The 24162-nt window shown below is 47.9% G+C and overlaps 7 protein-coding genes across 7 annotated transcripts; 5 read left to right on the forward strand and 2 right to left on the reverse strand.

The window, feature by feature from the left end:
* Nucleotides 1-2297: 2297 nt before the first annotated feature.
* Nucleotides 2298-4151, forward strand: TrAtP1_000227 (uncharacterized protein). The gene is made up of 2 exons (XM_014091859.2): nucleotides 2298-2439; nucleotides 2602-4151. The coding sequence occupies exon 2, from the start codon at nucleotides 2638-2640 to the stop codon at nucleotides 4027-4029; it is 1392 nt and encodes a 463-aa protein (XP_013947334.1). The 5' UTR covers nucleotides 2298-2439; nucleotides 2602-2637; the 3' UTR covers nucleotides 4030-4151.
* TrAtP1_000228 (uncharacterized protein) lies at nucleotides 4109-4808 on the reverse strand (the record flags this gene model as incomplete). Its single annotated transcript, XM_014091858.1, has 2 exons — nucleotides 4109-4243; nucleotides 4293-4808. The coding sequence occupies 2 exons, from the start codon at nucleotides 4806-4808 to the stop codon at nucleotides 4109-4111; spliced, it is 651 nt and encodes a 216-aa protein (XP_013947333.1).
* Nucleotides 4809-5578: 770 nt separating this feature from the next.
* TrAtP1_000229 (uncharacterized protein) lies at nucleotides 5579-11154 on the forward strand (the record flags this gene model as incomplete). The annotated part of the gene is made up of 22 exons (XM_066110499.1): nucleotides 5579-5801; nucleotides 5864-6046; nucleotides 6106-6364; nucleotides 6529-6598; nucleotides 6668-6760; nucleotides 6815-6939; nucleotides 6992-7279; nucleotides 7336-7658; nucleotides 7714-7775; nucleotides 7843-8606; nucleotides 8674-8705; nucleotides 8766-8914; nucleotides 8992-9009; nucleotides 9067-9393; nucleotides 9461-9482; nucleotides 9537-9696; nucleotides 9783-10016; nucleotides 10079-10201; nucleotides 10258-10435; nucleotides 10517-10677; nucleotides 10750-11057; nucleotides 11132-11154. 22 exons carry the CDS (start codon nucleotides 5579-5581, stop codon nucleotides 11152-11154), a joined length of 4125 nt encoding a protein of 1374 aa, XP_065966571.1.
* A 2103-nt stretch (nucleotides 11155-13257) lies between these two features.
* TrAtP1_000230 (uncharacterized protein) lies at nucleotides 13258-14190 on the forward strand (the record flags this gene model as incomplete). The annotated part of the gene is made up of 1 exon (XM_014091855.2): nucleotides 13258-14190. The coding sequence occupies one exon, from the start codon at nucleotides 13258-13260 to the stop codon at nucleotides 14188-14190; it is 933 nt and encodes a 310-aa protein (XP_013947330.1).
* A 586-nt stretch (nucleotides 14191-14776) lies between these two features.
* On the forward strand, nucleotides 14777-18950 carry TrAtP1_000231 (uncharacterized protein). Its single transcript, XM_066110500.1, has 4 exons — nucleotides 14777-15094; nucleotides 15204-17445; nucleotides 17505-17651; nucleotides 17711-18950. The coding sequence occupies exons 1-4, from the start codon at nucleotides 15042-15044 to the stop codon at nucleotides 17873-17875; spliced, it is 2607 nt and encodes an 868-aa protein (XP_065966572.1). The 5' UTR covers nucleotides 14777-15041; the 3' UTR covers nucleotides 17876-18950.
* Nucleotides 18939-22927, forward strand: TrAtP1_000232 (uncharacterized protein). Its single transcript, XM_014091851.2, has 2 exons — nucleotides 18939-22068; nucleotides 22127-22927. Exons 1-2 carry the CDS (start codon nucleotides 19528-19530, stop codon nucleotides 22307-22309), a joined length of 2724 nt encoding a protein of 907 aa, XP_013947326.2. The 5' UTR covers nucleotides 18939-19527; the 3' UTR covers nucleotides 22310-22927.
* TrAtP1_000233 (uncharacterized protein) lies at nucleotides 22928-23974 on the reverse strand. The gene is made up of 2 exons (XM_014091850.2): nucleotides 23699-23974; nucleotides 22928-23642 (listed from the first exon to the last, which is right to left on the reverse strand). The coding sequence occupies exons 1-2, from the start codon at nucleotides 23749-23751 to the stop codon at nucleotides 23165-23167; spliced, it is 531 nt and encodes a 176-aa protein (XP_013947325.2). The 5' UTR covers nucleotides 23752-23974; the 3' UTR covers nucleotides 22928-23164.
* Nucleotides 23975-24162: the final 188 nt, after the last annotated feature.

Here is a 24162-nt window from a genome sequence, read left to right on the forward strand (position 1 = left end):
TCAGGCAATTCCCAGCTGGCATGGCGGCAAGCACATCACCGAGAGCCACGTTTAGCTGTCCCCGATGATGGTGGGGTGTGATGCCACACCACCACAAGTCCAATGCCTCTTATCACCAGTGCTACCGCACTGCTTGAGGCTGGCAATTTCCGATATACTACACGTCAGTGTCTGTCTACCCGGAGTTGCCAAGCTACTCGATGAGTTCTGGATTCTCGTGTTGGAACTTAGTGCGCTCCATTGTTCCTCCTTTACTTGCACCGCTACTAATGCTGCGGAGTATCAAGTGCCTGCACGAAAGCTATAAGAGCATCGTCTTCGAACTGACTCCCCCTGTTACCAACATGTACTACCTCTATATATCAGTGTCAACGCTGCATACCTTGGTACTAGGCTAGGTACCTAGGGTCTGCATCCATTTGACAACCTCTTAATGGACGATAACTTTTGGCGTGCTCACTGCGTACGGTGCCCAGCAAAGCACTCCACATATGACTGACACACTCTTTTCCTTTCTCTACCTATCTCCCTTTATTCTCTCATTGTAAGGCAGCGATGCTTGGTACTTTGTCCAACAATAATGAAAGAGATGGCGAGGTAATCCGCATGGGCACAAGACAAGGATACAAAACCCACCACGGAAAACGCACCCGAGTGGCTGGCGACCTGATGTGTCCGTACAAGGCACCGATTTGATGAGCTGCCTCCTCATAAATGGATTCCACGATGCATTGACAATGCATTGCTCCACATACAGCCGCCGTTTTCTCTCTGCTAGTCCTATTCTGCGCCCCAGCTGATGCAGGCTGTTTTCTCCCACGGCGATCCTTCGTTGTCAGTAGGGTGCATGATGGCGTGGGAATCGCCCTGGACCCAACCTGATTCACCATGCAGATACAGGCGCACGACTACGTAAGTAGTACATATTGTTGCATTCAAACTCGGTGATGTTCCTTTGTGCTTAGTAGGACAGCTCAACGGGTACTAGCTATGCATTTCTTTCGCTTGTTGCGTTGACAAGATTGCACGACACAACGGCTCCCCTTACACTCCAAATAAGAAGAGAGCAATCAGTGAACAGCAAGAGATGGGACAAGACTCCATCCCTCCACAACCCACTGAGCGACGGGGGCTCACCGCTATGCGGTTTGGGCACCCAGAGGGTCCTGGCGGGCAGGACAGAGATACCACCGTAGACTTGACACCATTTCCATGAGAGTAGCATCACCTATGTGCACTGTAACACATCCCATGTGACGGGTTTCGGTGACTCCAAGCTAGAGGGAGGGAAGGGCAAATGCTGTTATATCGCCCCGGAGACCGAGATTTCCCTTTAGTGGCACTGCGTTAGTCCTGCTGGTGCTACCCGTTTCTCGATCATCCCATATCTGACTTGTGCGGTCGAGTCCGATGCTGGCACCTTCCAAACATCTGCCTCTTCATTGGTAGAGGACAACCCCGTGCTGGAGCGTTTTTTCCCCTTCTTGTCTTTGGCTTACTGTACTTGTACTTGGTGGGGAGCTGCTTTTTTGATCTTTTAGTGAGGTGCCGGGGTTTGCGTGCCCAACGCTTAGCGATTTGACCCCCCCCTTGCAGATACACATCCTTGAATTGTCTCTATCTCCACTCGACACCATCTCTATACCAAGGCAAGTTTTACAGAAAGCCCAAGCGATGTTTTTCATGAATAATTTGCTTTGGCAGGAGAGGGAAGAGGGAAGAGATGAGAGGGCTGCGATCATAATCGGCTTGAGACGGGAGAAAAAAAAACACTATGGACTAGTGAATGTTTTAAAGGTTGATGCTGTAGGTATTCCACTAGAGGCAAGCATTACGAAGCAGTAAATATCAGCAAGACCAATAGCATCGGATGAATGCGTAATACAGTAAACTGGTTAAAAGAAATAGAAGACTGTAATAGATAATGAAAATCAGGCTAGCTTGCAGATGAATCTTGTTTCTAATTGAGGCTATATTTAATAATATAATTTAATATTATTATTACTTTATAATAAAATAATATTTAAATTATATATATATTAAATTTTAAAATATTATTAATTATTTTTAAAATAAAAAACTAATACTTATTTTTAATAAATTATTTTATTAATTTTATAATATTTATAATAATATTTATATTAAAGTATTAAAATTAAATAATATAATAATAATTTTTATATATTAATCAATTTTAATTCTTTTTTTTAATATATTTACTTTTTAAAAGTATTAATCAAAATGATTAGCAATACTAGCAACTTATGCTAGTATTCCCTTTGCAACAGCTTACAAGGCTTTGCCTTACAGGCCTTTACAGGTCCTGTTACATTTTCATCCACTCAAATAATCCCTGCGTTTTTTATGGTTATCTTGTGTTGGTTGAAACGACTTCGATTTTTGTCTGGTGGATTCACATTGTACCGTGAACAACAATAGGTAGGACTCACAATGCGGCTTTTCTTATTTCTGGAGGCCCAGGCAACGTGAACTTTTGCGACAATAAGCCCCGCAGTCAATTCAGCTTGCCCAGGGCTCCCGTCTCGAGTTTTCCAATCTCGGTTCACTGTCGTTCGCATTCGATTCTTACCATCACGCCAGGTCTGACGACTTTCGATTCAACTGACCCTTCGTGACATGGCAGACCTCCTGGATTGCCCGCCAGAAATTCTGTGTTCTATCCTTGAGTGTCTACCTGCGCATCATCTTCGCTCTATTTGCCTTGCCAACAAAGGTTTACGCAAAATCGCCGAGCCTCTACTGTACGCTAGGATTGAGTTGGTATGGAACGAAGCTCGAACTCCTCCGATTATCCCGTTCATACGAAGCCTTCAGCGACGGCCTTCGTTGGCTAATCAAGTCCAACATCTTACTCTCAATGCGCGCTGGCGATCACATCTCTATGGGAGAGTTATGATCGAAGATCCGGATGGGTTCAGCTTCCACCAACTCCCTCCCAGCATTTCCGTGGATGGCTCCGAGTTGGCCAGCCTTGTTACGACGATTCAAGACATCAACCCGCCTTTTCGTGACTTATGGATACAAGAGCTCGGAAATGGCGTAATGGATGCCTTTGTTATACTGCTGCTATCATTGATTCCGAATTTAACGCATCTACGTCTGATCGGCGTTTTCGCTCGAGAGACTCGTCTTCTTGGTATGCTGCTGAGAGCTTCCCTCTGTCAGACTTCGCATTGCGAGCTTCCACGATTCCAGTATCTGCAGGAGGTTGATTTTGATCCCGAATTGAACCCTTTTCGAGATTGGCAGACCAAGAATACAGCGGACGTCCTTCCATTACTTTACCTTCCCTCTGTCCAGTCGATAAAATTTGAGGTTGACAACCCTTTCACATTTTCGTGGCCAACACATAGACCCAGCCCATCCAATATCACGGCGTTAGATTTACAGATTTTACGGGAAGGTCTCCTAGGTTGCATTCTTGCTGTAACGGAAAATCTAAAAACGCTTAGGTGGGAATGGGTATATGAGCCAGATTTGAAAAGCGAGTTCAACAATCATGTCATTAATCTTGATCAGATTATCACAGATTTATCGCTTGTTCAAGATACATTGGAAAATCTGCATCTATTGGCCAATGTCGGCCCTGAGGTACCTGATTACCCCGTTCTGGAAATTAAAGGCTCTCTAAGAGGCTTGAAGAACTTCGAAAAAATACAAACATTTGAAGCTCCGCAAGTGTTCTTGGTCGGATTTTCTCCAAACAACAATTTAGGTTGTCTCGAAGATTTACTGCCAAAGAACATCTACCACCTGACCATCAATGATGATCTTTCATGGCTGGAAGAAGTTGTCTGGGAAGACCGCGATCTTTTCGCCATGCTTCAGCGCTGGTGGGAGAATCTTACGCCTTACACTCCTCATTTTCATAGTTTCGAGCTTTCACTTCTGTGCGAAGATAGAGGATGGTGCGCCGAGATCAGAAATGAGCTCTCAGAACTATGTGCTCGACTTGGAATCCGGCTTGATATTTTCAAGAGAAACAAAGACTTTGTTTATACTTCATAGACACAATACTATTAACAAGTAATGACCTCCAAATTCGCATTTTGCTCAAACTAGTCCCATTGAGAGCCTCTACACAAGACTAGCACGTCCGAATTTGATCTATCTTCTTGATGCCACCTGCCAAAGTTTTGAGATCATAGGCCTCTTGTTCGGTCTTGATATTGAGAAAATTAATATTATTCTGAGAGATAAACAAGTCGCAGCCCCAATCATCCTTTTATATGTTAGTTAAACTAGCCACTTAGCATACTAAGGTCTCTTACCTTTTGGTTTGATCCACACGGTGGAATGAAATCAACTTTCTTCTGTCTTCGGTATATGAACCCTGAGAGCGCACGAACATTTGCCTCCTTTAGAGGAGTTGTATGCCCCTGATAATATTGATGAGCACACATAATCTCTCCACAAGAGCCTTTTCGAAAATGGATTTTTTCCTCTCCTGTCTGGTCTTTCCAGACTGCCGTGCAAATAGCGAGACTTTGCTGCACAGGGCTGACGACAAAATCATAGGCGAAAGAAGGTCCCTTTTGCGAGGTTGAAAGGATAACCTCGTTGCCAAATGCGAAGATCGTTATAACACTGGGCAAGCGCTTTTCGTTAAAGTCATATTGCTCCAAATCTACCAACGCTTCCTTCCGAGCATCCTCAACCATTTGCGCTAGCTGGCCATTGGTAATAGAACTGACAGGTTCATTGAACGTGAGATGAGTAGAGAACACCAGATCCTTCGAGCCATGGACAAAGTTGGGAGGTCCACCTTTTGTCCCGAGCGTAGCCATCTCATAGTCGAGACGAAATCCGAGCGGCCCTTTGGGGGGCAATTTTTGGCCAAGTTTAGGCAAATGTATGTTGGCATTCAGCAAGGAGCTGAATAGACAAACGATGAGAAGAAACAGATAGCCATATCGGCTGGGTGATGGAATTCGCATTGCGATTCAACGATTGCTTGCCGGTGTTTATCACAAAACTGGTTGACAAAGTACGAGTCAAATGTCGAGCAAATTCATACTCGCAGAAGTCTAAAAGGGAGAATAAGAAATCAGATATTTCAAGACCGATTGATGAAAATAACAATTTGCATACTGACTAACCCTAGTTCTACTCGTGTCTCGTATTTCATTGACAATAGAAAGCGGCCTTTTCGAGAAAAGATTCATCTAAGCTTTCTCGAAGGTCCGACCAACAGCATGTTTCATGTCGCAACACAGACGGCTAAAGACAATAAGAAAGCCCCATTAATTTTCTAATTTAACTTGTATGAGGCTTTTAGAATACTGTACTGTAAAGGAACGCAAGATTCAAAGGGTTTGATGTGCTTAATGTGCGCCAAATGACTATCAGAGTTTTCGAGGCGATCTCCACTACTTCCTCGGGCAGCCAACCTGGGTTCGGGGTACCCCTGGAGCGTACGGCGGTATAAGTAAATAAACGAATAAATACTTCTTTTATGAAATTTATTGGCAGCATCGTCTGATGAGTGACTGAAATTTTGGAGCTTGATTCTTAGTGACAGGTCACAATGAGACCATCATTATGGTGTTTACTCGCCATGTTACGATATGTTGGCTTAGGAATTGCTACACCTACCCATGGGGCCCCATTCAGCAATGCATCAATATCTTCGAATCCGATTTGGACGCGAGATGATGATTTTGATGAATCTGACCTTTCCTTCATTACAAAACTTGCCGCAGTTGGAGATTCCTACTCGGCCGGCATCGGTGCTGGTGACCGACTTGGGACCATTCTTAACGCTCTAGATCCCCATAGTGGTGTGTTTTTTATTTATTTTTATTCTCAAGAATAGCTGATTTATTGCTAATACTCTGAAAAGACTGGGCTTGCAGTCGCTACGACCACTCGTATCCCTATCTCATCAATACTGACAGCAGGCTGGGAGACCCTTCCACGAGAAAATTCCAGTTTCAGTCTTGCTCTGGAGCGGTCACTTCTGATGTAACAGAAAACCAAATCCCTCGTATTGATTCAAATCAACAGGTCATTTTGCTCTCAGCTGGTAAGCTATCAACTATTTTCCAATCCACAATAAAATATCAGTACTTATCCAGCTCCAAGGTGGAAATGACGCCGAACTCGTGGCTGCTTTGAACCAGTGCATCTTTCAGTGGGCTGTTCTGAACGAGGGCCAAGTCACATTAGCTAAATTGGCAGCGGCGACCAAGAACCTTGATTGGGCTGGTGACTATGACTGGGATGCCTTGGGTCGCGGTTGTGAGGCACAGTTAGAACGCTCACAGACGATCATTAACAGCCAAGAGTTTAGTTCCAGTCTTGATTCTGTTTTGAGTGCAGCAAAGGCGAAACTAGCCCCAGAGTGAGTACTGGACTCGTAGCTGGTTAATATATCGCACATGCTGATAGATTCTTCTGGAAGTGGAATGATATATTACACAGGGCAAGTCTTTCTTCTTTCTTTTTCCCTTCAAAATTAGTTGGAAGCGTGGAAGTGTGGAACTGTATTATTGACGACAGGTTCAGGTACTCCAAGTTCTTTGCTGAGGATTTAAGTTCAGATTGCGATAATGTCAGCTGGTCGACATGGATATATGTAAGTGAACGGACTGAATTTTTCCCGACCAATGCCCAGGACGAGATCTGACTCGAGAGAACAAAATAGAAAGCAGTCAACATATTTCAAGAGGAGCAGTATCTCACTACGGCGCACCGCTCAATGATGAATGATCTTGTTGATGCCATGAACTCCAAATTAGTGCGTGCCATTGTGTCTATAGTACCAAGATTTAGCGTCCTGACGTCTCGATAGGCAGCGGCTGTGCAGAGAGCAGGTCCGATGGTGACATTTGTCAACTATGACCAGTACGTCGGGAAATGGGGTGGGCGATTCTGTGAGGACGGCGTCGACGAGTCCACATCGGAGAGCAATACACGGTAAGGTTTTGCAAAGATCAATGGAAGACGTCTGAAACTGATACAGAGTTAGAACTGGCTTGATGTTTTATGAGCTTAACACCTGGGATCCTTTTGGATCTGCTCCGTGGAAACGCAGCAATGACGACCCTCTGAATGGAACATTCCATGGTGAACAAGAAGTCTTTGCCCAGATCACGCTTCTTCTTGATCCAAAAGCTACATTATCCCAACAAGAGGCTACTAATGCTACCAATACTACTAATGCCGAGTTGAAGCTAGCAATCCAGTCAAACGGGACCAGACCCGTTGAAAATTTTGAAATACCAGAAGTCCAAGTCCCCAACCTTTTGCCTGATGGGTAAGACTACAGACCTGTTGAATACACGATACAATCTACTAACGTTAATTCATTAGTTATGGGCGAGTCTTTCACCCCCAGATCTTGCTTCACCAGATCATTGCCAACCTTGTTATATACCGCATGGTTGAACGGAATGAACTAGCCCATGGAGACCCAGCTATTCCAGAAATGAGAACAATAGACTCATGCGCAATTACTTCACCAGAAGGCGTTGATATTCTGCAATATCGTAATTCTACGCCTGGTGTTCTCGTCAAATCAAGCACAGAGCTCAGAATCCTCTGTGTTGGTGATTCGATTACCGTTGGACTTCTTGACGACAAGAATGGAGGAGACGGCAATGGTTATCGGCTTGAGCTGCGCAATGATCTCTCCAGTAAGAGCTCAAATCTCACATATAGTACGCCATCTTGATACTGACACTGTTGAAGACGACAAGGTTGTTTTTGCTGGTACCGAGACTTCTGATGGTTCAATGAATGATGGATATTTTGTAAGCAACTTATGTGGCCCTGAATTCATCTATATTGGTACAGTCACCTAACATGGCACCTTTATAGGCTGCGTGGTCTGGAAAGACTATCAAGTACATCGCAGATCATGTTGGCCCATCTCTGGAACAGCGGCCAAATATCATTCTTCTCCACGCGGGAACGAATGACATGAATCCAGATAGTACAATATCGACAGAAGGTAATGATCCACAAGGAGCTGCGAATCGTCTCGGTGATCTGGTTGACCAAATGGCTCGCCAATGCCCTGACGCAATCATTCTTGTTGCTATGATTGTCAACACATGCGACCCTAACCAATCCCAACGCACCAAAGAATACCAGGCTCTTGTGCCGGGTGTTGTAAGACAGCGTCGCAACCGTGGCTTGCATGTGATTGCTGTCGACTTCACTACCTTTCCCATCAGCCTTCTTCAAGATTGTATCCATCCCACCAACGATGGATACAAGAAATTTGGTGACTACTGGTATGACTTCATCACTCAGATACCAAAAGATTGGATCAATGATCCCGTTGGATATGATCCGGTTCGAGGCGAAGGGATCAGCGCGAATGGTGGTATTGATACAAATATTTCGCTTCCAGACTGGGGGATCGATCAGGTTAAGCCAGCATCGCCGCTGGTCGTTCAGCTGACATTTGATCTGGCCCCCAAAAATAACGACACTCAATGTAACGCCAACCCTACTTTCAATGCAACTGGCCAGATTTCCCTTGGGGTAGGTCACAATGGAGATTGGAAGTTCCATAAGAATTGGACAGCGGCGGGGAAGCTTGCCGATGGATTTGGACTTGATCCTAGATATGTCAGGTAAGTCCATGCATCCTTGACCAAACGCAATCGATGTTATAGTGCCATCAGCTAACACGAAGCATAGCCTGCACGATATGAATGGTGATGGGAAAGCAGGTGAGTTCTCTTGTGACTGTCCATTTATGTCCTTTACATGTTGCTAAAATTTCCTTGAAGACTACGTTTGGCTGAATCCCCAGACTGGCGAGTTAAGATGCTGGCTAAACAATCTTCCCAAGCCTTGGTCACCAGCTGGAGCCAATAATGGAACCAATAATAGCATTATTTTAGCAGGTGAAGGCCCAGCAAATACGATTTACATTGCGGTAAGCGCCAACTATCGTGTATCTTTTTTTTTTTTTCTCCCTTATTTGTTTTTTGACGCAAACTGACTTGAATACAGGACATGAATGGAGATGGTGTAAGTTGATTCGCGATATTGGATGCAGTTCCTAAGTAAGCTGACTCTCAATTATAGATGGAAGACTACTTGGTGGTTGACCCGAACACTGGTGGCATCAAAATTTGGTGGAACTACGGTCCTGATACGAGCTGGTTAAACGGATGGAAATTTGTCGAAGGTGGTCAAATAACAGCAGGATTTCCTCATGCCAACCTCGAGACTCTAAGATTTCCAGATATCAATGGTGATGGGAGAGCGGATTACGTCTATATAGGCGAAGGCGGTTCTTTGAGAAACTTTTTGAACATTGGAAGAGTTGGCGAACAATCCGTCTCCTTCTACGACAAAGGCGGCATAGCAAGTGGCGCTACGTCAAACATCACCAAATTGGTTTTCGCAGATGTAAGGATTCTCATACCCATCTATCCCCATGCCTCCTCTACGGAGCTACAGCTGATCTTGTTCACAGATGAATGGAGACGGCCGTGATGGTGAGTATGAGAGAAGTGACAACTAATATCAATATCGCTAAGCATCCTGACTAGACTACTTGATATGGGATGATGATGGTGGCCTCACCGGCTTTCTCAACCAGCCCACGCGGGATGAAGGTGTTCCTCTTTATATCGACCAAGGCGCTGCAAAGTCTATTTCGGATGGTATTTCCCAAGACCCAACATCTATAAGGCTTGCTGACATGGATGGGTAAGTTGATTCCAACAAAGTGTACCCCCGCCCAGCATAGATCCGTGTCAACGGCATTCATATGAACTTAACCTTGCATTTTATAGTGACGGTAAAGACGACTACATCCATATAGATGGCAATGGCGGCCTTACAGTGTGGTATAATCATGGAAGTGGAGACACAAGCATGCTTACCGATAGCATCCACTTCGCGAGGTTCTTTGATGGTGGCGTAAGGATAATCCTTGATCTTACCACTCAGTACGGAAACATTCTGACAGCTTCACAGCCTGAAAATCTTATTTGGCTTGACCCAGACACAGGAGCTCCTTATGTTTAGTAAGTTTTCTTGGCAGAGGTATTATTGCAAGGTAAAAGTGGCCTGCTGACTTTGAGGGCAGCAACAACTCTGGTCCAGCTAACGTATATCCTCACGGATATACGTGGACTGCCTTGAACAGCAACAAATCTCTTGCATCTGGAGAAGCTCCGGCATCAAATGTTCATTTTGGCGATATAGATGGGTATGTTTGTTATTTTCAATACTTGGGGATCCTGATAATGCTAACACATAGAATAGAGATGGGATAGACGACTATCTTGTTACTGATCCCAAAACAGGAGAGCTCACAGCCTATTTGAACGAGGGGGCTTCCTCGGCAAATCAGGATAACTGGTTATTTAAGCCCATTGGTTCTATTGCTTCAGGCCTCGGTCCTGGCGCCAATGTCCGCTTTGCAGACATCGACGGGGATGGTGTAGGTGTCAATCCAACATGCATTTTCTAACTACATCCACCACCAAAACTGAGCTCGCGAGCTAACCATCACCCTTGATAGCGCGACGATTACATCTACCTTCATCCTAATGGAAGCACAACAATATATCGTAACATGTACAGTCGCGATAAACCTGGTCCATATTACGTCCCCATGCCTGAGGCGGACGCTTCCGCAACCCTCCAACGACCCGCGGATATCAGTTTCCATGACATTAATCAGTAAGATATGGTACCACGATTCAATAATTCCCCTCCGTTCTTGCTAATATTTTTTTTTTTTTTTTTTTTTAGTGATGGAAGGGCCGATTACGTGTATACAACCGCCGTAACCGGCGAAGTTTTAGTTTGGTTGAACAACTACCCAAACTTACCAACGTGGCTTCCCCAAGGCATGATATATGGCCCTCTATCCACTTCTGGACACAACATTAGATTTGGCGAGCTTACAAGCTCGGGATTCCCCGACCTTGTGGCCTTTAACCCGGTTTCGGGGGCGTTTGCGGGGTGGCTCAACATCTGTCCCGATGGTCACAGTTCTCCAAGGCCAAGTCTGCATCTTCCGCCGCCAGGAGCAGCATGTACCCATGATGCCGACTGTAGTCAGTACAATTGTGTCACAGGAGCGCATATTGGATGCGTAATGAAGGGTAATCCTCTTAACCTTTTTAGAAAGGGGACATGCGAGTGTTTGTCTGATACATCTGTGCCTGCCATGAAGGCGAACAGTAAACTATCTGTAAAACAAGCATAGTTAGTGAGTTTATCTTGTAATAGCATGTTGATAAGATTGAGGCTCCTTACCAACAATGGTGGGCATGGTTGATTCGACATGTGAAATAATTGTCTAGCTTCATGATCAGTAGTTGAGGAACGCTGGTTTACTTTTTATTGTATCTAATAGCAAAGGATCAACAGATAAGTAATGCTATTGCTAGGGGCTTGGTATCTATAATAGATAGCAGCTACAGCAGGTTCTGGGTACATGCCAGTTATCTACTTGATGTGTGTAATACTAGATGTCAATATACAACCAGAAATGCCACGCAGTAGGCGGATACTAAACTTAGCTTGAAGCCAATCTCTGTGGTTATAAATATAATGCAGTGTTATTGAAGTTGAAATCGATAATACTCGAACTTACTCGGCTACTACTACTATTAACGTATTATCTAATTGAGATATTGCGGGTTGCATATGACCTTGGTGCCACTCAAGCACACTTTCGAGACGGAGATATGTAACGGGTGTAGTGCTATCGAAGCATTCTCTTATAGTCAGTTTCAAAAATTGGTCAATTTGTTTATTCAGTGCAGTTTTTACATAATACATCAACTGGCCGCTATACACAGTTTGAGATCTTTGAGGTCACTTTGCCGTGTGCTATTCAGTAGCTGATACTGCGTGTTGGATATCATTGTGCTTGTGATTCCTATTTAAATTATCTACAATGGTTGAACGCCACTCTTAGCGAGTCTTGGACAATTGGTATATGGGTCCCTGGGAAACAGTATTGTAATACATACATGTACCCAGTTAATGTCGAGTGATTGCCACTTTGAATGTCTCTCCGAGCTACATTTCAAGATGCGTAGTATAAATAAGCCCTAAATGTAAAATTTCATCAGTCCAAAATGCATTTATATCGCAAAGAATAAACCGATACGCCGGCTGTTGCCATGCTTAGACCCCCCCCTCGAAGCCTTCGACCCTGAGCAAAGCATGTGCTGCCGGCAAGAATAGAGTTTGCTGATAACAATTTCAGAGACATTCCCCGCAAGGTTCCTCAAGTCGTATGATCGGTGCAAGCATCTCCGCTGACCAAAGATTGACAGTTGACTCGTTGTATATACCGCCTGAGCAGGCATCTGCATTTTTGAAAGACATTTCACGGCGAAATCGGCGGTAAATGTGGATCAGTCAGTCAGCCGATCAAAATTGATCGCAAGGACAAATGGTCTCGAACTTGAGATGGCCGGGAATACAGCCTGGCCTGTTGTCCCTTTTTGCTTTTTGCCGATGTAGGCAGGTCTCGCGAATATGAGGTCCTCTGGGAAAGGTGTGGAGATGCGAGCCAGATGCCCTCATGATAGCAATCCAGTAATGGAGTATGTATAGAGTTTTCTCGCTTAGCTTAGTAAAAGCAGAGCCGTTTATGGTTATCATTACCAAGATCCGCTCAGGAACAAATGATCAACCACGCGATAACAAGATCTAAGATGGATAGTACACAGATTTTTAGCACCACTTTCTGCTCCTCTTCTTCCGTTGCTTCAAATCTCATTTTTCATCTTCCCAAATGAGCAACCGTGCCCGCCATCTAAGATTTAGATTCGCCCACGCTGGGAGCAAAACCTGGGGATATCCCATTTTGGAAGTCTCCGGCGGCGCTAGCCTTTAGCTGACACCAAACGTGGAAATCCCGCCGCGGCCAGTTCCACCAGGATCCAGCTTTTTGTCCATCGCACAACCTGTAAACCCGCACATGGCGATGATTATTGAGGGGGTGGAGGATCTTGTGGAATGACGTAAAAAGATGGTCTGGAAAAAATGGAAGCAGGTCTGGGGATGGGGATGGGATACTTAAGGTGAACGGTATCCTCATCAGGGACGATGAATCTTCTTCATCCAAGAGACGTTCAAGATCAAACATATACGACAAGAACGTCTATAAAAAGTGCGAGCGCCATTCTTTGTAAACGGTCGTCACTGATATCCAAACCACGTCTCGCCTGAGAGAATATACTTGCTCTTTTGCCTGCCGGGCGTCTTCCATATATTATATCATTTCCATCTTCCATAATGGCACCAACAGCAATTGCTGATCTCGGCGAGACAGTCGCCTACTCTGTCGGCCAGAAACTGGAAAATCTCTCCGATGAAATTGACGAGGTCAACTCCATCAAGTACGATTCTGAATCCAAGTTCGATGCCAAAAAAGACAAGGCAAACTTCCGCCAGTATGAGGACGCCTGCGACCGGGTCAAGAACTTTTACAAGGAGCAGCACCAGAAGCAGACAGTCGCTTACAACCTTGCTGCTCGCAACCGCTTCCACAGCGCGTCTCGGGTCCGCCCTGAGATGACTATTTGGGAGGCCATGGAGAAGCTCAACACTCTTATTGATGAGTCCGACCCTGACACGTCACTGTCTCAGATTGAGCACTTGCTTCAGTCTGCAGAGGCGATTCGTCGCGATGGCAAGCCACGTTGGATGCAGGTCACCGGTCTGATACATGACCTCGGCAAGCTCATGCTTTTCTTTGAAGAGCTTGGCACTCAGGGCCAATGGGATGTCGTTGGCGACACTTTCCCCGTGGGCTGTGCCTTTGATAAGCGCATCATTTTGCCGGCTACTTTCGCCAGCAACCCTGACACAAAGGACCCTGTGTACTCGACCAAACATGGCATTTACTCTCCTGGCTGTGGCCTTGACAATATGATGCTCAGCTGGGGCCACGATGAGTATCTGTACCATGTTGTCCGTGACCAGTCGACTTTGCCGGACGAGGCACTCGCCATGATCCGCTATCACTCATTCTATCCCTGGCACCGCGAGGGAGCTTACCAGGAGTTTATGTGCGAGAAAGACTGGAAGATGCTCAAGGCCGTCCAAGCTTTCAACCCGTATGACCTGTACAGCAAGAGTGATGGCGTCCCCAGTGTGGAGGAACTTAAGCCATACTATATGGGGCTGATTGATGAATTTTTCCCTCAAAAGGTGATCAAGTGGTAAAATAAACATCGGGATTGTGATTAAGCGGGCGTTATAATGGATTGGGCATTGTTTTTGCTGTTGTATGATAATGGATCAAGGAGCGGGGAATTTGATAGAGGGCTTCAGCTTTTGCTGGCACACAACGAGAATCGACCAAAATGAATGTTGGACTTTTGAATATGTTGAGCTTGTGATGAAATACGCGAGAAGAAGATAAAAGACATGTCTCTGTTCGACATTGCATGCTGTACTTCTGTCCTCTGAAGCATTCGTCGTACTCGGCGTAGTATTGAAGCTTGTAGTGTCCTGCTCGAATGTATGCTCGTCTTTCATAGGGCAACGCGTAGGATTAATGACCATTTAAGAAAGATTATCAAGAGCAAAATCGTCCAGAGCAATATTTTCGAGGAATCTAAGCATCGCCGCGGAATAATGAAGGTTGAGGCTTGAGATACACGCACATATATTGGATATCACGTGGTAGGTGGCCCGGCTGCTACGCTTTCCAGGTACAAGGCCAAAGTACCTCTGGCTAGCTTCTTGGGGAGCTCCAGCCGTTACCTCAGCGCCGCCTCGCCTGCTAAGCTGTCGTCACTGGCCGCCGAGCCACTTTGCGCTGGTCTTTTGCCTTGCCTCGCTTACTCAACTCACACGATCCGAACGACTCGCCATTCCAAACCGGCGCAATTGCCACGCTCTGTTGCTCGTCAATGCCTAGTTGAAGCCTCGGTTCCAGCCGCAAGCATCGCCCCAAAGCTACCCCGCCGCCTGCCGCACCGCATCGACAATGGCCACGCCGGCCCCCCCTGGAGGATCAGGCTCGCCTGCTGGAGGATGCCCTGGTCGCCGTGCGCCAGCAGACATCGCTCATGCGGAAATGCCTCGATACGCCCGGAAAGCTCATGGACGCTCTGAAGTGCTGGTATGTGCCACTGCTACGCCGTTGCGACGCCCCGCGGCTTTGAACGAGGGACATATCTGGAGAGAGAGAAACGAAAGAGGCTGACGCAAGCATGTTGTTGATTTTGTAGCTCGACACTGGTCTCCGAGCTCCGGACGAGCAGCCTTGGCCCGAAGCAGTATTATGAGCTCTACATGGCCATATTCGACGCCCTGCGCTTCCTGGCGGTCCATCTGCGAGAGAACCATCCTGTTAACCACTTGGCCGATCTCTACGAATTGGTTCAATATGCCGGAAACATTATCCCGAGGCTGTATCTCATGGTCACTGTCGGAACGGCATACATGTCCATACCTGAAGCGCCGGTAAAGGAGCTGATGAAGGATATGATGGATATGAGCCGCGGTGTTCAGCACCCTATTCGCGGACTGTTCCTCCGATATTACATGTCTGGGCAAGCTAGAGACTTTCTCCCCACTGGCACCGGCGACGGCCCAGAGGGTAACCTGAACGACTCGATCAACTTCATCCTAACCAACTTTGTGGAAATGAACAAATTATGGGTTCGTTTACAGCACCAAGGACACTCGCGCGAGAGAGAGCAGAGGATCCGGGAAAGGCAGGAACTACAGCTTCTTGTGGGAAGCAACATTGTCCGCCTGAGCCAGCTGGTTGATCTGGAGGCCTACAAGACTGGCATTCTTGCGCCTCTATTGGAGCAGGTTGTGCAATGCCGAGACGTTTTGGCCCAGGAGTATCTTTTGGAGGTCATCACACAGGTCTTCCCCGACGAGTTCCACCTACACACCCTGGACCAGTTCCTCGGCGCCGTATCGAGACTAAACCCCCACGTGAATGTCAAGGCTATTGTTATTGGTCTCATGGACCGTCTATCCGAATATGCTGAACGTGAGGGGGCCAGTGAGAAGGGACCTGATCAGGAGAAGGCTGAGGCCGAGGCATTGGCCAATCTACTTGAGAAAGTGCAGCTTCAGAAGGAGGCCGAGCCGCCAGTCGCTCAGCCAGCCCCTGAACAACCGTCTGTCGAGGAGTCAAGCGACAAGGTCACCGAGGAGGCTGATCAGGAACAAGTACCAGAGGAAGGTGAAGCAGCAGCAGCAGCCGAGCCCGTATCTGGCGAAACGGATACTGCCGCTCCGGCAGATGAGACAGCGCCCTCAGTTGCCGAGACGGAAACAACGGCAGTCAATGGACAAGAGGGCGAAACTTCCAAGGACGTACAGCTCTACGAAGTCTTCTTCACACAGGTCAAGAATCTTGTTGAAGCTCAGCATCTCCCCATCCAAGATACCATTGCGCTGTTGGTATCCCTCTGTAACTTGGCGCTGAACAACTATCCAGAGCGCCTTGACTATGTGGATCAGATTTTGGCTTACGCCACGGCGAAGACGAAAGAGAACATCAACAATGCCGATCTTCACTCCGCTCAGGCTCAGCAGAGCCTCCTTGCTCTACTGCAGGCACCTCTCAACCGCTACGTATCAATATTCACCGCCTTATCTCTTCCAACATACGTGCCTCTGTTCCAAGCTCAGTCATACCCAACTCGCCGCGCTGTTGCTGGTGGTATCATCCGCGGCCTTTTGAAAGACCAGACCAAGATTTCCAAAACGAGCCAGCTGGAACATGTGCTCGATGTTCTATCGGTACTTATCAAGGAGGGAACACAATCACCACAAGGCTACGCCGGAGCTACTCAGCGACGAGCCGTGGAGACCGATGAGACTCTTGAGGAGCAAGGATGGCTAGCAAGAATGGTGCACCTGCTGCAGGGCGAGGACAATGATACGCAGTTCAAGCTCTTGCAGCTGACACGCAAAGCATTTTCGGATGGCAACGATCGCATTCGAACAACCACGCCACCGCTGATAACAGCATGCTTGAAGCTGGCCAGGAAGTTCAAGACTCGGGAGCATTTTGATGACAACTGGGAGACGCAGATTAATGCCCTCTTCAAATTCATCCACTCTGCGATTAGCACGCTTTACACCCGTGTAACCGGTACAGGCGTGGCTGAGCTGGCTCTGCGTTTGTTCTGTTCTGCGGGACAGACTGCAGACCTGACCGGATTTGAGGAAGTGGCATATGAGTTTTATGCGCAGGCATTTACAGCTTACGAGGAGTCCATTTCTGACTCCAAAGCCCAGTTTCAGGCTGTCTGTGTCATTGCCAGCTCACTTCACCAAACCCGCGGCTTTGGCAAGGAGAATTACGACACGTTAATCACCAAGTGCGCACAGCACGGCAGCAAACTGCTGCGGAAACCAGATCAATGCCGAGCAGTGTACCTGGCCAGTCACCTGTGGTGGGCAACTCCCGTTGCTGTGAATGGCGAAACAGAAGAGACAGAGGTAAGATATTATACAGAGAAATGAAAGCGTGCCATGTACTAACTTGCTTTAACTCACAGCTCTACCGTGACGGCAAGCGAGTTCTGGAGTGCTTACAACGGGCTCTTCGTGTGGCCGATTCGTGCATGGAGACGGCGACGTCGATTGAACTCTTTGTTGAGATTTTGGACCGCTACGTCTACTACTTTGATCAACAGAATGAAGCAGTATGTTTTTTTCTAGTTTTCCCTATCAGCTATTGAGCTAACACTTTCTTTTCTAATAGGTGACCACGAAGTACTTGAATGGTCTTATCGAGTTGATCCACTCAAATCTGGCAGGCAATCAGCAAGAGTCGGCTTCAATCGAAACCAGCAAGAAACACTTTCATCAAACTCTTGAGAATATCAAATCTAGGCAGTATGAGGGAGTTGTTTTATACCCAAGTTAGGAATGGGGTCTCTTCTCCGCGAAAGCCGCAGGGATGCTTTAATGATTCTGCGATACACCACAATATTCAAGAATAAAGAAGGCTCTTGGGAAGGGGGTAAGCAAAGGCGCCTGGGACGAAAGAGAAGAGCGCATAGATGTTTTAATGCAGCACCAAGAAGCAGCCGGAGCAAATGAGACATGGCACGACAATTGATGTTTTTTTATTCGATTACATATTACGCTTTTTGGTCGCAAAGGGCACTTTTTTGGCTGTTGAAAACCCGGTGAAGAGAGAAACGTTAGAAATAGTTGGGGAGTAGATGGTTCGAATGCGGTCTTTAAACTCTTTGTTACGATTACCTAGAACATTATTTGCGGTATCCATTGTCTATACAGGCACTCCAGACAGCAGTGATCGAGGTACTAAACACATGTCTAACACTTCATTCCTGCGGAATACGACGGTGGAGCTGGAGATGGACTTGGTGGCGCCATTAGCTCCGTACCCCGATGCGCAATTCGAGGTGTTTTTGCTGCCAGGCCAGGGTCACCGATCTTGGCGGCTGCTTTTATTAGTGGGAGTCTGACTGTGCTGTACGAGTACGTGTATTGCAGTGTTGACAGATCGCGTGGCAGATTTGGCATCCATGACTGATCAGCATGGCGAGCGGGCTCTTTTGAGCCAAGGGTCCTGGTGGCGGGTTGATGATTTGATGGACAGCAGAATCGCCCATCTTAATACTACCAGGGCTCACCATGTACTAAGCTGTAAGAACATTTTGCTGGATAATTGCTCGTAAAGTTATGCCAGTAGTTATTATATCTTGCTCGTTATAGAGCATGTCGCCCTCTCTTCTAGAGCCATGGCGAGTCTCTCAGCACAAAAGTCCGCTTTCTGCACTGGTGGCGTTCCCAACTTGGCCAAACGGATTGCCAAGCGCGGATTTTAATGTAACCCGTCACGTTTCGAAGACCAATTTATAGGGGCGGAGTCTTCAGGGAGGGAGATGCGGCCAATACCTGCTAGACTCCAGCAATTAAGCACCACTGCTAGCAGCCATTTCTTCTCTGGCGCGCCGTGCCCATTATTGAATGAACCAATTTTACTCCGCATTGTTGTTGGGGCCCTTTTGCGTTGTGCATGTCTTCCCCAGTAGGCGGTGCAGCTGCAGTTCTGATTTCTGAAGCACAGCGGAGCCCCCGGCTTTCCAGCATCGTCATCCCTTATCTCCCATCTGGCTGGGCCTCGTAAGCCGCCATCGCCTCTTCGTTCTTCCATCTCCAACCAGCGGCTTTCGACCTTCCAGCAGTGGCTGCGCGACCGTCTTCAGCCTTGCTCGCCCTTTTTTCTTGGACATGCGCCATTCTTGACCGGGCTTTTTATTCTTCGACTACCTTTTACTTCTTCGCATTCTTTACTACGCCTCTCCACACCTTTGCTCGACCATTCCAACTTACGCTCTCTCTCATTCTCGACACTCGTTTTCGTTTGATTTGCCCGCTTTAGCCCGACTAGAACCCTTCGATCTGAATGGCCACCTCGACATCGCGTGCTCCTTCATATCCATTCCAGCTCGCCTAAACTGTAGACGACAATCCGCGGATGAGTGCGCAACCGTGCTCGTGTACGATATTTTCTTTCCTTTATTCTTCGTCCTAACTTAGCCCACCATGCCTTCGGAAAAGGTACCGTTCTACGACCCGGTGCCGCCGACGTACGATGAGGCACTGGCCGGTAGCAGTCGTAACTGGATGCCGCCACCACCCACGAGAGATCCCATCGACGAGCGCAACGCGACCGAGATCGAATCGCAATCACTGCTGCCGCGCTCCGGCGAAAACTCACAAGGCTCTAGACGGCCTAATGGCTACCGCCCGCCGACGGTAGAATCAGACGAGGAGGATGACCTATGGAACAGCGACAGCGATGCCGACGAGACGAATCAGGTGCGCCGCGAGATGGAGGAGCTGGAGATTGAGGAGCCAAATCGCACAGGAGGAAGTTCATTATGGGGGAAGCGGATAGGGTTCAAGCTGTCGCTGCCGGCGTGGAAATGGTCGTGGCGGTTAAGGATGCCTCGGTTCCGCATCCAGCTGCCGCAGCGGGCGTCGCCATCGGCGGGCTCGTCTCCCGACGACGAGGCGGTCGACACGGACGATCTCGATAATGTGAGGTCATGGATGCAAGATTTCGCCTTCCCCAAGGTCAACAGCATGATGGTGCTGGTCACGTTTGCGCGGTTATTGGCGCTCGCCATCGTCATCGGCTTCATGTACTTCCTCTTTGCGAGCGGCATGCTGACCGGCCTGACGAATGGCGTCAACAACGGAGGCCTGCGCTTCGACCCGGAGGACCTTCGAGTCCATTTACAGCGAACCGTCGATCCCAGGAGAATGCGCGCCGCCGTAAAGATCTTTTCGAGCTACGCACATATTGCCGGCACCGAGGGCGACTATGCGACGGCACTCGATGTGGAGGCAATGTTCAACAAGGCTGGGCTGGATGTGGTGCAAAAGGACGACTACTACGTATATCTCAACTACCCGCGCGAAGACGGCCGAGCCGTGCAGATTATGGACGACAAGGGCGAGAATGCGATTTGGACGGCTGCGCTGGAGGAAGTTGAACGTGGCGGAGAGACGGCTGGGAAACAGACCCCGGCGTTTCACGGACACTCCAAGGCTGGCGATGTTAAAGGCCCGCTGATTTACGCAAATTACGGATCAAGGGAAGACTATCAGAAGATTAAGGATATGGGTATCAAGACAGAAGGAGCGATTGCTCTTGTTAGATACTACGGCACGCAGACGGATCGAGCCCTGAAAGTCAAGGGAGCCGAGTTGGCGGGCTTCGCAGGATGTATAATTTATAGCGATCCTGCAGATGACGGCTTCCTCAAGGGTGATGTCGCCCCTGGTGGGCGGTATATGCCGGAGGATGGCGTTCAGAGAGGCGCCGTTAGTCTGATGAGCTGGGTCGTTGGCGATGTCCTGACACCAGGCTGGGAGAGTAAGAAAGAGGTGCCTCGCGTCAAGCTGAGCGAAGCAAAGGGACTTGTTCAGATTCCTAGTCTTCCGCTTGCCTGGAGAGACGCCCAGATTCTGTTACAGCACCTCCAAGGTTTCGGACAAAAAGTACCGGATGCCTGGAAGGGCGGCGTTCCTGAAGTGGGCGAGTGGTGGACCGGAAACTCTTCGTCGCCGATTGTTCGTCTGAAGAATGAGCAGGATGAAAATGAGAAGCAGCCCATTTGGAACGTGTACGGAAAGATTACAGGTATGGAGCAGTCGGCGAAATCGATCATCCTGGGTAACCACCGAGATGCGTGGTCGTTTGGTGCGACGGATCCGCACACGGGCACGGCCATCATGATTGAAATGGCACGCATCTTTGGCGACCTGGTTGGCCGGGGCTGGAGACCTCTTCGTTCTATCGAGTTTATGTCGTGGGATGCCGAGGAGTATAACCTCATCGGATCTACCGAGTTTGTCGAGAAGAATGTGGATTCCCTGCGTGAGAATGCCTTTGCCTACATCAACTTGGATACTGTTGTATCGGGGCCTGAATTCCGTGCCTCGGGCTCTCCTCCGCTTCAAAAGAGCCTGTTTCGCGCCATGAACCGAGTGACTGACCCGAACTTCAACACGACTCTCAAGGATCTTTGGGACCGCCGCGGTGCTAAACTTGAGGGCTTGGGAGCAGGTAGCGATTACGTCGCTTTCCAGGATATTGCCGGGACAAGCTCGATTGACCTGGAGTTTGGTGGCGAGCCATTCCCTTACCACTCCAGCTACGACAACTTTGAACTGATGGAGCAGGTCATTGATCCTGACTTTACTTATCACGGTTTGCTGGCTCAAGTTGTCGGCCTCCTCCTCCTCGACCTGGCTGATAGACCTATTCTTCCCTTTGACATGGTCAACTACGGCCGAAATCTCCAGGCCTGGATTGGGGATTTGGAATCGTGGGCGAAGAAGGAGGAAGAGAAGAAGAACAAGAAGGATGTTTTGAAATTCGAAGACCTCAAGGATGCGGCCGCTACGGTCTCTGCAAAGGCAGAGCAATTCTCGAAGTGGGAGGCTGAGTGGGACCGCATGGTTCACAGAAGCGGAGGGTGGGAGACGCAAGAGCTGGGCGGAAAGCGGATTGCGTATAACAACAAGATGGGTTACTTTGAGTCGATGCTGTTGGACTTGGAGTTTGGCGGCGGTGTACGTGCTCTTCTTTTTCCCGATTACTTGTTCTATTTACTAACAGCCATACTTTTAGATCCCTAATCGCACACAGTTCAAGCACGTCGTGTATGGCCCGCAACTGTGGTCTGGCTACGACGAGGCCTTTTTCCCTGCGATCCGCGACCTTGTCGATGCGGAACTTTGGGACGGGGCTAATTCTTATATCAACAAGACGGCGACTTTGATGATGGAAGCGGCATCGATTTTGGTGATATAACGAACGATTATTCTACTTACTGCGCCATTTTCTTTTTTCCATCTCCTTTCTTATGCGAATCTTTTCGATTTCCAGCGAGGTGCTTATGCCACGTATATCCATTCATCGAAAAACTACGCCCACCAACACCCGATTTCTTTGAACTTCCTTCTACATATCATACATATCATTATACATGACGCATATATCCAACCACTTGTTGACATACATAATTCCCCAAACTTTTTATGACAGACAGAAGCCCCCAAAGAGAGGAGCACAGGAGCTTTGGGATGGGGATTATTGGGAAGAAGGATAGATGGGCTTTTTTTGGGAGGGGATATGCTGCTTCTTTTTGCTTTGTCTATTATTAACCCAAGCCTTCCTGCGGCTGCTTTTACTAGCTTTTTTTTCCCTTTTGTCATCTTTTGAATAAGGACTCGTAACTTCTTGCGTGGAAGGAGTGTTGCAAAAAGGGATTGTCGGATCTTGGGGTTCAGGGGCATGGAACTCCTGACCTTTTTTTTCTTTGTTTTGTTTTGTCTGTGTCTTTTTTTTTGAGAATCCTTTCTCGTAGCTGAGAAACGGCATGGCAATGGAGTTTATTGGAATCCGCGAATTGTACTCTTTTTTATAACATGTTTATTTGTTGAAGTCGAAAGCAAAAACAGGGCTCAGCTATCTATATCCCAAAAATATCCATCTTTGAAACGAATAGAATCCTTGCTTGTCTTATTTTCATGTGCTCTCTCTTTGACTGTGTAGGTGTATGGTATCCAGTTTGATATCAGATTTGTTTCCATTGTGCCAAGCTGCAGTGCTCATCTCATTTCTGCTAAATATGCGTAAATCCAAAAAAAAAAAAAAAAAAAAAAATCACTCCTTGCTGTTCAGCGCCTCAAACTCCTTCATCGACACAAACTTGCCAATCACATCATACTTCTCCGTAAAGCGCTCCTCCCAGCCCCTCAGCGCCTCCATCTCCTCCGCGCCCAGATCCGCCAGCGTGTCCAGCGGCCCGTCCAGGTCCTTTGTCAGCATGTCCTCGTCGAAGCTGCCGCACGCCAAGCCGCGGCTGGCGTCCCTGCCCGCGAAGTTTGCGTAAGGGCCGCCGGGGCCGTAGAAATTGCGGCCGCGCGAGACGTCGTAGACGGCGCCGCGGATGGCCATGAAGACGGGGGCGTTGTCGGCGCCGTTGAAGGGCAGGAGGGTGTGCGGGTTGTAGATTTTGAAGACGGTGGGAGGGGGCGGCTTGGGGAGTTGCGGGGCGGCGGATTTGGAGAAGAAGGTTGTGTAGGCTGTATAGAGGATGATGGAGACGAGGAGGATGTTGAGGGGCGAGACGAGGCTGGCGCTGGAGGGAGTTAGCTAAGGTTTGATATAGGTATATATATAAATGAGATGATTTACCTGGCGACGTCTTTGGCGGCCTCGTCGTTCATGCGGTGCTCGACGTATTCCATGGCGAGGTGGTGGTTCTGGCGCAAAGCAAGATGGATGGAAAGCTAGGCTATCGCGGAATTCGATCCGGTAGAGGATACGGGGGGATGCGAGCTTAATAGTAGCACTAGAGCAAGGGAGCCCGCTGGTCGGGGACTGTTATGCCTCGGAGCGGCAAAGATGGAGCTACCTAGGTATAAATGGAAGTGGAAGAGTTGATGGCCCCGCCAGTGCGGATTTGATTGCTCGGGGTTGTCATTTGCGGGCTGTGAGATGGATTGGACGGCAAAAGCTCGGAGAGGTGTGAGCAGGAATGAGAGAATTCCATGCGCTTCTATTGTCATGCATCGATGGGTGCTATTGTCTGACGAGAGTTGGATTTTCAGGTGTGAAGTGTATTACGAGAATTACTGGATTAGCATAGTAGATGCGGT

This window comes from Trichoderma atroviride, chromosome 1, assembly GCF_020647795.1.
Source record: "Trichoderma atroviride chromosome 1, complete sequence".
Taxonomy (NCBI): domain Eukaryota; kingdom Fungi; phylum Ascomycota; class Sordariomycetes; order Hypocreales; family Hypocreaceae; genus Trichoderma; species Trichoderma atroviride.

Bases quoted from the DNA above. Each gene is read 5' to 3' on its own strand.
- TrAtP1_000233 (XM_014091850.2), bottom strand. From the start codon at position 23,751: ATGGAATACGTCGAGCACCGCATGAACGACGAGGCCGCCAAAGACGTC. The intron at 23,643-23,698 runs GTAAATCATCTC...AACTCCCTCCAG, and splicing joins GCCGCCAAAGACGTCGCCAG to CGCCAGCCTCGTCTCGCCCC.
- TrAtP1_000231 (XM_066110500.1), top strand. From the start codon at position 15,042: ATGCGGAAATGCCTCGATACGCCCGGAAAGCTCATGGACGCTCTGAAG. The intron at 15,095-15,203 runs GTATGTGCCACT...TTGATTTTGTAG, and splicing joins ATGGACGCTCTGAAGTGCTG to CTCGACACTGGTCTCCGAGC. The intron at 17,446-17,504 runs GTAAGATATTAT...TTTAACTCACAG, and splicing joins GCGAAACAGAAGAGACAGAG to CTCTACCGTGACGGCAAGCG.
- TrAtP1_000227 (XM_014091859.2), top strand. From the start codon at position 2,638: ATGGCAGACCTCCTGGATTGCCCGCCAGAAATTCTGTGTTCTATCCTT.
- TrAtP1_000232 (XM_014091851.2), top strand. From the start codon at position 19,528: ATGCCTTCGGAAAAGGTACCGTTCTACGACCCGGTGCCGCCGACGTAC. The intron at 22,069-22,126 runs GTACGTGCTCTT...CCATACTTTTAG, and splicing joins ACTTGGAGTTTGGCGGCGGT to ATCCCTAATCGCACACAGTT.